At 39.4% G+C, this 14579-nt stretch overlaps 1 protein-coding gene across 2 annotated transcripts in view; it reads right to left on the bottom strand.

Moving 5' to 3' along the window:
* The window catches only part of ROCK1 (Rho associated coiled-coil containing protein kinase 1), a 128363-nt gene that overhangs the window by 25649 nt on the left and 88135 nt on the right, over positions 1-14579 (bottom strand). For both annotated transcript variants that reach the window (XM_079784531.1, XM_079784532.1), the window contains exons 19-22: positions 9203-9363; positions 7355-7539; positions 5476-5545; positions 4705-4799 (exon numbers count right to left, since the gene is read on the bottom strand). In XM_079784531.1, coding sequence (XP_079640657.1) covers positions 4705-4799; positions 5476-5545; positions 7355-7539; positions 9203-9363 — 511 coding nt within the window. The remainder of the gene's footprint in view (positions 1-4704; positions 4800-5475; positions 5546-7354; positions 7540-9202; positions 9364-14579) is intronic.

Raw genomic sequence — 14579 nt, 5'->3', positions numbered from 1 at the left:
GCGGTGGCTGTGGCAGCGGGCTGCTTTGCAGGACGGCAGTGAGCTTAGCTGAGCAGTCACTGGGCAGCAGCGAGTTTCGCAGAGCAGTCAAGGGGTGGGGGGAGCCTCGCGGAGCAGTGGCGGGGTGGGAGCAGTGGCGGGGGGAATTTCACGGAGCATGGGGGGTTGGGGGAGTCTCGCGGAGCGGTGGCAGAGTGGGAGAAGCCTCACAGAGCAGTCAAGGGGCCGCGAGCATCACGGAGCGTCCTGGGGCGGGAAGCTTCACGTAGCGTCGCAGGGCGGCAGAGGCCAGCAACGGAGGCCAGGCTAGGCCTAGGAACCCTAACCACACACGATTTTGTGCGTGCTGGGCCTCTAGTATATATATATTCTTTCATTTGTTCAACAAATATTTATCTGAACACTAGCATGTGCCACACACTGTTCAAGGAATTAAGGCATGCAGCAGAAATACAGTTGCTGGTCTTAGAAAGCATACATTATTAGGGTGATACAGACAATTTATAAAAATGAAGTAATATACAGTATGCCAAAGAATAAAAATAAAAAAAAGATGGAAGAATGTGGTTGCTACATAAAATGTGGTCATTATTTTGAAGCCCTTTCTGTTCAGATGCATTTGAGAAGAGATATGAAATAAGAGAGTAAGCCATGTAGGTAGCTGGGAATACAGTGTTTGGGCAGAGGAAACATCTAATAACAAATGCCCTAAGGTTGGTCTGAAGAAAGCTAATGTGAATAGAATGAGAGATGGGTGAAAGTTGTGAGAGACATAGCAAGAGAAGGGGCAGGGATGGTGGAGAGAAGAACAGACATTATAAGCCTTTCTACAACAACAAAGGGACTTTGGCTTTTATTCTGTGTTCTATTTTTTAAATTCTGGCTGGTGGACTAAGATCAGACACTAGGGGGACAATGGCAGAAGCAGGATACCAGTTAGGAAAGTGTTGAAATAATCAAGATTAGAAATGGTATTTTGGATCAGATTGGTAAATGGTACAAATGAGTGATCAGATTCTGGACATATTTTTTAGTTATAGTTAGGAGAACTTATTGATGGACTGCATGTAGAATCTTAAAAAAAGAATCTAGGATGATTTCAAGTAGTTGACTTAAATAACTAGGAATAATAGAATTGCTAATACTGAAATGGAAAAGACAGGGAGGAGCAGGTTGGCAAGGTGAGGGAATCAGTTATTTTTTCTGGACATGTTACATGTGAGATGCTTATTAAGTACTCAAGTGGAGATGTCAAATAGACAGCTGAATATACAAGCCTGGAATTCAGGGGAGAATATACTAGTACACTGATGCTATTTAAAGTTATGAGGCTGGATAAGAACAAGTAGGGAAGCTCCCTTGGGTCCTCCAAACTTTAAAGGTCTCAGAGATGGGAAGGAACAAAGGAGCAAGGAGGTTGAGAAACAGTAGCCAGTTCAATAAGAGGAAAATACCCGTGAAGTCACAAAGCAAAGTGAAGAACTTTTGTCAAGAGAGAGTAATCAACTTTGTCAATTGCTGCTGTTAAATAAGGACTCAGAATTGACTATTGTATTTAACTTTAGGAAGTTCCCTGTGACCTTGAGAAGGGTTGTTTTAGTAGAATGAGTGCAAATATCTGACTGAAGTAAACTCAATGGGGGAAGAGGACCTGAAGAGAAATGGTATGCCCCTTTCAGGAAGTTTGCTATAAAAAGAAACAGAAAAATGAGAGGATAGCTGGAAGTAGATAGCAATTAAAAGAGGGTGTTGTTGTTTTTAAGGAGGTATTTGTCTGTAGGTTTAAAGAACAACAGGAATGATTATAGAAAGAAAAAATTGATTTAGGAAAGATAAGAGAATTACTGGAGTCATATTTATTTTTTTTAAATATATATATATATATATATATTTTTAAATATATTTTATTGATTTTTTACAGAGAGGAAGGGAGAGGGATAGAGAGCTAGAAACATCGATGAGACAGAATCATCGACCAGCTGCCTCCTGCACACCCCCCACCAGGGATGTGCTCGCAGCCAATGTATATGCCCTTGACCGGAATCGAACCTCGGACCCTTCAGTCCGCAGACCGACGCTCTATCCGTTGAGCCAAACCGGTTTCGGCATATTTTTTTAAATATATTTTATTGATTTTTCACAGAGAGGAAGAGAGAGGGATAGAGAGCTAGAAACATCGATGAGAGAGAAACATCGATCAGTTGCCTCCTGCACACCCCCTACTGGGGATGTGCCCGCAACCAAGGTACATGCCCTTGACCGGAATCGAACCTGGGACCCTTGAGTCCGCAGGCCGACGCTCTATCCACTGAGCCAAACCGGTCTCGGCTGGAGTCATATTTATAAGTAGACAACAAGTGATAGGATAAAAGGGCTACCTTTAGGTAAAAGCACATTTTGGCCATTTACATCAATTAAAAGGAAGGCAGGAGTTAAGAGGTACAGATGTAGATAGGTTAGTAGCAATGGTGATGAGGGAGAGATGTTCTCCGACATCGAGGAAGCAAGACCATTTGCTAAGGATGAGGAAAGGTTGTTGAAGATCTGAAGAGAGATATAAAATAGTTGTCTAGAAGAGTAGGTTAATTAGTATATTAGGTAAAGATAGGAAATATTGCCTCTGGTAAACCTATGAATACTAAGGGTGGTTCTGTGCTATTAAATTACAGGCTTCAGGTGGATAACATTCTCATTTGGAGTTACCACTTGACATCAAATTCAGAATGAAGTACTGAAGTTATTCATTAAAATGCAAGAAAACCTATTTATCCCAAATTATATTTCTATATAATATTGCAAAAGAAAGCAAAGAATGATAAGGTGCTTTAGGATAAAATTATCTGTAACTATTTTCATCCAGGCTTTCTTCACAACTCTCCATAGTGACAGACCTGTCTTTACTGATGTTTAAGGCCAATCTCTCACCTTCCTTCCCCATCTCCTTAAAGAACTAGAATAATTCCCAATTCTTCTGGGTTGTAAGACTATAGGCAGGGGCTTTGTTCTTGTTCACTGATATATTCCAAATGCCTATAAAATTCTCTGGCTCACAGAAAGTGCTGATTCAGAAATTTTGTTTGAATCAAAGAATAGATGTGCAACTTTCCCACTCTGATTTCCTTCCCATATCTTATTTAAATACTAGAGGCCTGGTGCACGAAATTCGTGCATGGGAGGGGGGGGCCCTCAGCCCAGCCTGCACCCTCTTCAATCTGGGACCCCTTGGGGGATGTCCGACTGCAGGTTTAGGCCCAATCCTGGAGATTGGGCCTAAACTAGCAGTCGGACATCCCTCTCACAATCCTGGACCGCTGGCTCCTAATTGCTCACCTGCCTGACTGCCTGGTCACCCCTCACTGCCTCCCCCTGCTGGCCTGATCACCCCTCACTGCCTCTGTGTGCCAGCCTGATTGCCCCTAACTACACCCCATTGCCAGCCAGGTCGCCCCCAACTGCCCCCTCCCTGCCAGCATGGTCGCTCCTAACTGCCCACCCCCTGCTGGCCTGGTCATCCCTTACTGCCCCCCCGCCGGCCTGGTCACCCCCAACTGCCCCCCCTGCCAGCCTAATTGCCCCCAACTGCCCCCCTGCTGGCCTGGTTGCCCCCAACTGGCCCTCCCCACCGGCCTGGTCACCTCTTACTGCCCACCCCCCGCCGGCCTGGTCACCCCAAGTGCCCCCCTCTGCCGGCCTGGTTGCCCCTAATTGCCCCCCGCGCCGGCCTGGTCACCCCCAACTGCCCCCCCCTGCTGGCCTGGTCACCCCCAACTATCCCCCCTCCTGTGGCCTGGTCGCCCCATGCAGCCTGCTTATTCAGTCATTTGTTCGTCCCTCACTAACACCCCTGCTGGCCTGGTCGCCCCATGCAGCCTGTTCGTTCAGTCTTTTGGTCGTCCCTCACTAACCCCCCTGCCGGCATGGTCGTAGGCAGCCATCTTGTGAGGGCATGAGGGTCAATTTGCATATTACCTCCTTATTATATAGGACTAGAGGCCTGATGCATGAATCCGTCAGCCTGGCCTGTGCCCTCTCGCAATCCTGGACCCCTCGGGGGCAGTCCAACACCCCCTGAGGGATGTAGTAGTGCGCAAAGTGGCAGGCGGCTAGGGAAGAGCCTGAGCCCGGGCCAGGTGCCACACTGCTCCCGCTCATCCCGGCCCTGGTGCGCCTGCTGCCGCCACTGCCTCTCCCGCCTCTGCAGCTGTGCTCGCCACCTGTGAGCTCAGCGTCTGGCATCCATTGGTCAGTTGAGCGGTGCTCCTGCTGTGGGAGTGTACTGACTACCAAGGGGGCAGCTTCTGCATTGAGCATCTGCCCCCTGTTGATCAGTGCACGTCATAGCGACGGGTCAACTGGGTGCAGGGGGCAATGGAGGAAAAAAGGGGGATATCTATAATACTCTCAACAATAAAGATTTAAATAAAATTAAAAAAAAGAAAATTAAGAGACCCTTGAAAACAATTTACTGTCCCAGTTTAGTGAATCTCTGTACAACTGCTACAGTGTTAATGTACAAAATTATCTTATTCACCATAAAGGTAAACTTTAGCCTAAATCTAGTTTGATTTGTTTTGAATGAACCCAACATGATTTGCTATACCATCGCCATCAGAATAATGGCATATCTACTATCTATCTTTAAATTTTAAGTTAAGAATGTTTTGTTGTAATACTGAGTCTTTTTCTAAAGTAAAATAAACATACTTCTCATTTTGTAGTTCCTGTATTTTCTTTAAATTTTCTCTGTTTTTTTCTTCAATTTCTTCCTTCAGTTCCTTTACCTGGGTTTTATAAAGTGTCTGCAAAACAAGTGATAAGAAAAAAAAAAAAGTGTTTATAGTGGGTTAAAAAGAGTTGGTAGTTTCTTATAAAGTTAAATAACTAACAGATGATCCAATAATTCCACTCCCAAGTATTTAAATGGTAGAACACAAGTTTGGTAACCAAAAGAAACAAACAAAAAATTCAGAGGCTTCAATAGAGCCTCAAAGCTGTAAATGCTCATCAGTGGTAGTAGCAAAAATAACCTGGCCTGTAAAAAATGAGTTAGAGTGACTACTTTGGAGAAAAAGCAAAACAGATGCATAAAATGCATATAGAGCCAAACAGGAAAAATCTCTTGAACAAATGTATGTATGTAGACTACTGTAATATGCCTACATGAACCACATGTGATAATACGAGCACTCTAAACCACCTGAACTTGCTACCAGGTGGACAGAACCCTTAACAAAAAGTCTCATATGTAGCTCTAGAGTTTGACGGCAATTCTGGAAATATCTGCACAAAAATGGTCATTTCTTTACAACTTAACAGACCACGAACTCAGATTGAGATGAAATGTAGAAATAGTGATATAAAAGGGAGAAAACGCTTCATAATCATTTAAAAAAGAATCACAGTTCACATTAATAATCTCAATATCTTGTTTTAAGTCATGTTTTGAAACAGTCTAATGTTAAAAACGATTCTCACCGAGAAATACTGTTCAGCTTCAAGTTGATCTTGTAGTTCCCGCATCTGTCCTTCATTTCCTCTATATTGTCTTCAGACAAAAAAGAAAATAGTAAACACATGCTCCTATGTATAGCAGACTTTATATTATTCTTTGTTTCATCAAGTTGCTAAAATAAAAAAGGTTTACTAAAATGACCTTTGTTTTACAAAATCATACTTCATTACATAGTATTACTTTAATATTTATATTTGGTTAGACCATACTGTCTGGTTCCATTTTGCTCCTTATAAATGATGTTATACAAAGCAGAGGGAAGCCTTTTCTAACGAAGATCACTTTAGGGAGATTATTAGTTGTGGATGAATGCAAATTACACAAATAAAAATGATTTTTTGAGGTAAATTTTTGTAAAGAAAAGCATTTTTAGGGATACATTTAAAGTGTCTTATGTGGTAAGTAAACCATTAAAAACAAAGGACATACAATACTTAGTATATAATAACAAATCAGTACTATATATTATGACCAATTTAAAAAAAAAGGCAGGGGGAGGTGAGTAGAAATGAATAATAATCAGGTAAGGAAAAAGAAGTGAGAAAAGAAACACAGACAACTAACTACATATATAGAATATATATATATATACATAAACACAACTGGATAAAGAGGAATAGACTCAAAAAGACAGTGATACAATGTATCCCACAGACAGATTTTCAAAGATAAACGATTTCACCTGCAGTTGCTAGGTTTTCATATTAGATATTAATAGCTTTGTATTTTCAGTATCTAATAAGGCATATGGTTAATAGAAGGTACATAGTAAATGATCATTGAATGATGAATTAATTTTGGGAGAAGAAAACTACAAAATATATTGCTTGGTGAGAATAGTGGCTCTAAAAGAAAATACGGCCAAAACCGGTTTGGCTCAGTGGATAGAGCGTCGGCCTGCGGACTCAAGGGTCCCAGGTTCGATTCCGGTCTAGGGCATGTACCTTGGTTGTGGGCACATCCCCAGTAGGGGGTGTGCAAGAGGCAGCTGATGGATGTTTCTCTCTCATTGATGTTTCTAACTCTCTATCCCTCTCTCTTCCTCTCTGTAAAAAATCAATAAAATATATTTAAAAAAAAAAAAAAGAAAATAAGAATTTCACCAGTATAAATCTAATGAAGTCAAAACTGACAATTTTATCCAAGAATCACTGTGCTTTAAATGAAGCTGGCAAATGAAGATATAACATAAATTTGGAGGATATAAACACACATGGTTTGCATATTAAATTTTTGAAGCATGTCCTTATACAATTTCTGAAAGCAATACTGACACCTTGCTTTGTCTCCATTCCAAGCAAGTGGGCACATCAATCAGATCTCAGAACAGAAGGAGAAAAACAGCACTTTGCATTCTGAGATGAACCAAAGGAAGAAAACAAAACAAACGAATACAGAGTCATCATGTCTAATTCTAGTCTTTAAAGTAAACCTTGAACATTTCCTATAAGGTACTGAATCCATAATAAAAAGGTCATCCATGGTATTAGAAATTCAAATGTGAAAAAAGATTACTTCTGTGGATATGAAAATCGTGAGAAAATTGTGGAGTTTTCTTCACCATAAACAGACTTAATGTAAAGAAGTAGCTTTAATAATTTCCTTTTTTCTTCCTTGAAATAACTATTTTTTTTAGAAAGTCTGTCCTTCCAAAGACTGAACTCTCCTGTAAAATTTCTTTGCAAGCAACTTACTTTATTTCTAAATGCTTTGTTAAGTCTTCTCTTCACAAATTCTAAGTACATAATCTATACACACATAAAATATCAAACACATAAGCAATGCTGAATACAAAAAAGAAAACAAGAATTTTTTTTTTAAGAATGCTCTTTTGAGACTTACTTTGTAAGTTGAGCTAATTCAAATTCTAATAATCTCTTTGCTTCCAATAAAGTATTTATTTCCTGTTTCATCTGCTTTTCTAGACCTTTTAAATTGTCTGCCTCAAATGCTTGAGTCTTCAATTCATTTTGTAACAAGAGTCGCTTATTTGATTCCTGCTCCAATTGCAGAGTGAGATTCTTAACCTATGAATGAGAAAAATGATTGGGATCTTAAATCTCTTTAAACTTATTAGACATTATTTTAAAGAATACAAATCAAATCTCAAGTATAATGCCTTACACAAATAGAGAATATCAACATTCTAAACACTCTCCATTATTCTATGTGTTTATGACTGCAGAATTTACTAAGTCAAATTAATACCCAAGTTTCAGATATCATATCTTAAGGGGAAAAATTTTGGTTTCTTTCTACACTAACCTGTATGGAAATTTTGGAAACGAGTACAAATGCCACTTTTGGGGGGAACTTCCTAAGAGGTACTTACATTTATTTACCTGTTCATTCATAAGTGTTTATGCTCATCTATAACCCTCCAAAGTTTTTGAGGTCTTCCTTAACTACCAGATGTGATTAGTCATAACACTCCTACAGCACTCACTACATCCTCTTTTAAATATATGTCATGATTGTAATTACTATTTTAATATCTATCTTTCCCTCTGGACTGTAAGTTTCACAAAAGTCAAGGCCATATCTCTATTATTCAGTATCCCAACTCCTAGCACAGAAATAGGGGGATAACAGATGGTCAAAAATTATTTTAAGTGACTGAATATTATCTTTCAAACTTTCAGCATACATTCTTCCTGCATCCTTACTCTAATAGGTACCTCTAATTTCTCTTCTTTATAGGACATTATATATACTATTACCAGTTTTCTTTAAAGAATCTTTTCACCTATAGCTCCCGTTTTAAAGTTAAAAGACTATTAATACTCTTCTCTGGTCAGATCAAGTTCCCTTTTTTCCTTACGTATCTATCTTTTAAGTACTCAGTAATCTCTCTTTCATTGTCATCTTCACTGATTATGTTCCCTCCACCAACTCAGACTTCTGACTCTCAAACTGTTAACATTTGAGGTCTTTCTTAACCTTTAAAATAATAGTAACATTCTGTCCCTCTTTTGTGAAGATTATTCTGATTTTCCTGATTATTCTGGTCTTCTCTTTCTCCCTTCTCTAACTTACATGTGTAGACTAGTTACTTTCATTTTCTAAATAATTTCTAATATACATATAGTAGCCACAAGAATATAATATCATTTTGTCTTTTTATTTATTGCTTTATAAATGAGTATCCTGTGGTTTCTGTCAATCTAAGCCAGTCAAGACTACAGTTTAACACCTTTTTGGAATCCTAACAGCAATGCTCCTCTTTGGGATTATAGAATACTTTACAATAAGGACAGTTTCTTTTTCCTTTATTGATAAAGGTATTACATATGTGTCCTTATCGTCCCATTGCTCCCCCCCACCCCCCACTCATGCCCTCACCCTCCTGTTGTTTGTGTCCATTGAATAAGGACAGGTTTTGTTTTTTTGTTTTTTTTTAAAGTAGATGGTCAGTTTCTTCAGGGGAGGAGCTATGATAGTTCTACATAGTTGTGCTGTCTGTGCAAAATGTTACAGACCCTATGTATGAATATTTAATAACTATTTGAAGATGAAAATTCTAAGAGCTAGGGATATAATAGTGACCATATAGCAGTGAACACAGATACATATAGGTTATTTCATTCGAGTTTCTTCCATGTTGTTTAAATTATAGATAGTGACTTTTCAGACATGTGATTGTTTCTCTTTTATAAGCTGATCAGAATCAGTATTGTCTATTTTTCTTACTTCATCCTCCATTCTTTCTTTACTTTCAGTCAAATGTTCAAGCTTCTGCTGAGATTGTTTCAGATCAACATCTAGCATGGAACACTGTTTCTCAATCTGAACAACCCTATTTTCAGCCTTTTCTCGAGCTTCTCTCTCTTCCTTCAGCTTTTTTTCCATCTCTGTGAACAAAAAGTTGCAAGCATACATTTAAAGAAAGATATTACTTCATTACTTTTCACTTTCATGGGCTGTATAAAACAAGCTGGTGCCAAAAATCCCCGTTTTTATCCTGATACTCTATTAAAGCTATTATTCATTAAAGAAGTCCTAATGTTACTTGAATTATTTATATAGCTGGATCTCTAAAGGAAAAAAAGTTATCTACACTAATAAAAGAGAAAGATGTAAATTGACCATACCTTTGCGATGCCCACCAGCCAATCAGGAGTGAGATTCCAAATTAACCCAACCAAATGGAGGGTTAATTTGCATACGCAGGCACTGAGCAGGCGGGGGCGGGATGCTTGTGTCGTAGCCATGGCGACGACGCAGGCATTCCGTACTGCCCCAGCAGCTTTGGGCCTCTGGGCAGCGTGGGAAGGCGGAAAGGCGGCTCTGGGCCAGAGCAAAGGCAGTGCTGGCAGCCAGGGAAAGGAAAGCCCATACCTGCATGAATCTTCGTGCATCAGGCCTCAAGTAAAATATAATAAACTAATAAAATAAAATTTTCTAAATACAGCCTTTACCCAATATGAGAGATTAGCAGTGCCATTTTCAGACCAGAAGGTGAAAGTATAGCTAAAAAAAAAAGGAGAAGAAGAAGAACGATAACAACAACAACAGAGGTAGTTCAGATAAAAGAAAAATAGGTCGTGGTTATTAATCTGTATCTTGCATTGTTCCAAGAAAGTTTCAAGATACTTAGGCTATGATAGGAATTCTAATGTATGCAACTCAGACAAACTAAATTCCATGGTAGTATAACACCTATTTTAATTTTTATCAGAAGATATTAGCCTACACTGAGGTTCATTTTTTGAGATAATGGTAACTAAGGTTCTAAGAGGTTAACTTTTCCATGGTCTTGCAATTAGTAAATTGTACCAATAGTATTCAAACTTATTCAGTATGCTTTCCCACTCTCAGAGACTGCACTCTAGGTGAAAAATGAAACCATTAGAATGAAACTTCCTCATCTTTCCTCCCAATCCTACAAATTTAGCTGCACCAATACAATCATCACCTCTTATTCCCATCTCTCTAATCAAACATAAATCCATCCACTTCAGTTCTGGACTTTGTTCCTTCAATTATTTTATCTCTTTGCTGCCTCAACAATTTCTTCTTACCAAATGAATCACTCCCATCAACATAATAAAATAAATTATTATCTCCTTAAATACCCTCTACTGATCTCACATCCCTCTTCAACTACCACCCCATTTCTGTTCACAGCCAAACCTCTGAAAGAGTTGTCTACACTTACTATATCCAGTGCCTTACCTATTATACACTTATCTCTTTACAATTTGGCTTCTATCTCCACCATTTCACTGAAACTGCTCTATATATGTTAACCAATAATGTCCATCTTGCAAAATTCAGAAGACACACAATATCCATGTTTTCATCTTCACTGACCTTAACAGAATTCAATATATTGAACCATTTCCTCATTTTTCCAGTGCTTTACTCTTTAAGCTTCTAATAACTTACTCTCGATTTTCCTGTTACCCCTCTGGCTGCTCTCTCTCTTTCAGTTTCCTTTGTTGGTTTCTCTTCTTCTACTTGATCTCCAAATTTAGATTACTACGGGCTTCATTATGATTCTTCTTTTCCTACCTTATTCTTCCCTAGGCTAATTTCATCATGTTCTTCATATGAATCCTGAATTTATACTCTCCCCTGAGTTACAGACTTATATACCAACTAGAGGCCCAGTGCATGAATTAATGCACCAGTGGGGTCCCTCGGCCTGGTCTGCGGGATGGGGCCAAAACCGGCTCTTTGACATCCCCTGAGGGGTCACAGATTGCTAGAGGGTGCAGGCTAGGCCGAGGGACCCCACCAGTGCATAACTGGGGCTGGGGAGGGACCGTGGGAGGGCTCCAGGGCGTGTCCGGCCCCATTTTGCCCAGTCCCAATTGGGGCTGGCTGGCCAGGGAGGGACGCAGGAGGTTGGCCAGCCGGGAAGGGACTGCGGGAGGGCTCCAGGGCATGCCTATCCCATCTTGCTCAGTCCCAATTGGCTGGACCCCAGCAGCAAGCTAACCTACCGGTCGACTGTCTGCCCCCTGGTGGTCAGTGTATGTCACAGCGAGCAGTTGAGAGGCCTTAGCATATCATTAGCATATTATGCTTTGATTGGTTGAATGGTCGACCGGACACTTAGCATATTAGGCTTTTATTATATAGGATTAACTATTTGACATATCCACCTAGATATCAAATATGCTTTTCAAAGTCAACATATCTAAAATAGACACCATTATTTTTGTCCCATCTCTTTCAATCATTTCAGTGCCGAAATATGTTAACGTCTATCCAGCTATTAAAATTAAAGGCCCAAGTCTTCCTTGATTCCTTCTTTTTCCTCTTTCCATTCAATTTATCACAAAGTCTTGTCCTCTGTATCTCCAATTCTTTTCAGCTTTACTACCACCAATGCCTGCACTGTGCAGCCTTCTAGCTGACCTCCCTTTGTAAGCTGTTATCTCTCTCAAAAGCATTCCTCACATAGCAGCAGGGGTGGTCTTTTTTTTTTTTTTAATCCTCACCTAAAGATATGTTTCTTGATTTTAGAGAGAGAGGAAGGGAGAGCCTGAGAGAGAGATAGAAGGAGAGGGAAATGAACTATTTTTTAAAAATATATATATTTTATTGATTTTTTACAGAGAGGAAGGGAGAGGGATAGAGAGCTAGAAACATCGATGAGAGAGAAACATTGACCAGCTGCCTCCTGCACACCCCCTACTGGGGATGTGCCCGCAACCAATGTACATGCCCTTGACCAGAATCGAACCTGGGACCCTTCAGTCCGCAGACCGATGCTCTATCCACTGAGCCAAACCGAACTATTGATGTGAGAAAGAAACATTAATTGGTTGCCTCCCACTCACGCCCCAACTGGGGATCGAACCTGCAACCTGACCAGGAATTGAACCCAAAACTTACTTTTATTTTAAAGAATAGTTCTATTGATTTTTAGAGAACAAGGAAGGGAGAGAAAGAGAGAGAGAAACATCGATGTGAAAGTATAGCATCGATCGGCTACCTCCTGCATACCCCCTACCGGGGATCAAGCCTATGACCTGGACATGTGTCCTTAATCAGAGAATCAAACCAGCAACCTTTGGTGCATGAGACGACGCCCAACCAGCTGAGCCACACCAGCCAGGGCATACCCACAACTTTTTTTGGTGTACTGGACGATACTCCAACCAACTGAGCCACTCAGGCAGGGCAGGGGTGGTCTTTTAAAAACATAAATTATACATCTCAGCACAGCTTACAACACTCCAATGGCTTCTTACCATTCTTAGAATAAGAGTATTGAACTTATAATCAATTTTGCCTGGAACATACTTCCTCCCACTCTTAAAATGTCTGATTTATTTTGACTTTCATTTTTTACCTCAAATATCATTAGCTTAGAGAGGCATTTCCTTGAAACCCCATCATATTGTGTGTATTTTCACATTAATGATTAAATCAGTACCTATTTTATTTGCTTATTTCTATGATCAGAATATGATCTCTAAGAGGAAGAGTTCTCCTAAGTCTTATTTTCAGTGTGCTTGGCCTATAACAGGCAGTAACTAATTAACATGTGAAAGCAATAAAAGTAGTTCAATATAGCTGAAAAATGGGGTACACATAAGAAAGTGCAGAGCACTAAGATTATAAAGATAGGTTAAGTGCCAACTCAAAGATTCTGTATGTCATGAGGAATTTTCATGTACTTTATGAGCAATGAAAAGCCATAAAAGGATTTTAAGAAAGACTAACACAGTATGATTTGAATTTTATTTTATTTATTTATTTTTAATATATATTTATTGATTTCAGACAGGAAGAGAAAGGGAGAAAGAGAGAAACATCAGTGATGAGAGAGAATCATTGATCAGCTGCCTCCTGCATGTCCCACACTGGGGATCAAGCCCACAACCCACGTATGTGCCCTGACTGGGAATTGAACCATGACTTCCTGGTTCATAGGTAGATGCTCAATTACTGAGTCATACCAGCCAGGCAAGATTTGAATTTTAAAAAGATCATTCTGACCTAAGTAAGAACAACAGATTGATGGGTATAATGACTCTTGGCAGAGTAAAAAGTAAGTGATGATCTAATCACAAACTAAAAGGGAATACGAAAGAGGGACTACATTGTATATACCATTTGGAAGCAGAAATCCTGAATGATTACTAGATTTCTGACTTAGCCTGCATATTAAAAACCATTACCCTCCTTAACCATAACAATATCTCTCATTTATTGAAAGTTTTCTATGTCTAGACATTTTTACATGCCTGTTTCTCATTTAATTTTTTAATTTGTCATGGACTGGCTAAAAATAGACTTGTCTGATTTCAAGCCTGGGCTCATAAAAACTATATAACCATTAACCAGGATAGTAAGAATAGGGGATAAGAACAGATTTGGAAAAAAAAAAAAAAAAAAAGAACAGGTTTAACAGATAATATCTTAAGTTTCCCTTGAACTAAATTTAAGGTGCTAAGCGACACTTGCAGATTGTAGTAGATTATGAAGTAGAGTAGAAAGTGAAGAAAAGGAAGATTCTTTTTTTTTTTTTTTTAGAAGTTTGGCTATAAAGAGGTTAATAAAACAGTAGCAACTGAGAAGATCACCAGTTGCTGCAAGGGCTGTCTTTATTTTTATATTTTAATGAGGGGAGAGAGAGAGACTTGTAAAGGATTCAGTGGAGGAGAAAAGATAGAGGATAAAGAAGAGAAAAAAGGCCCTAGCCGGTGTGGCTCAGTTGGCTGGAGCATTGTACCATACACCAAAAGAAGAGAAAAAAGGATACAGTAGTCACCCCTTATCCACATGGTCACACTCCAAACCCCCACTGGATTCATGAAACTGCAGTTAGTACCAATTGTTATTTTATAACAATATACTGTAAAAAAAAAAAAGTTAGGTGAACATGATGTTTCTCACCCTTTTTCTTGTAATGATATGAAGTGTAAAATGCCTATGTTATGAAATGAAGTGAGGTGAATGACGTAAGAATTGTGATATAGCATTAGGCTACCATTGAGTTTCCGACAGTATGTAACAAGCACTTTATGGCTGCTCTTTGGCATATCTGAATTGCCAGCATCACTACTCCTGTGTTTTGGGGCCATTATTAAGTAAAATAAGGGTTACT

This window comes from Cnephaeus nilssonii (genome assembly GCF_951640355.1).
Source record: "Cnephaeus nilssonii genome assembly, chromosome: 11".
Taxonomy (NCBI): domain Eukaryota; kingdom Metazoa; phylum Chordata; class Mammalia; order Chiroptera; family Vespertilionidae; genus Cnephaeus; species Cnephaeus nilssonii.
This window is presented reverse-complemented; position numbering and strand designations above follow the sequence as displayed.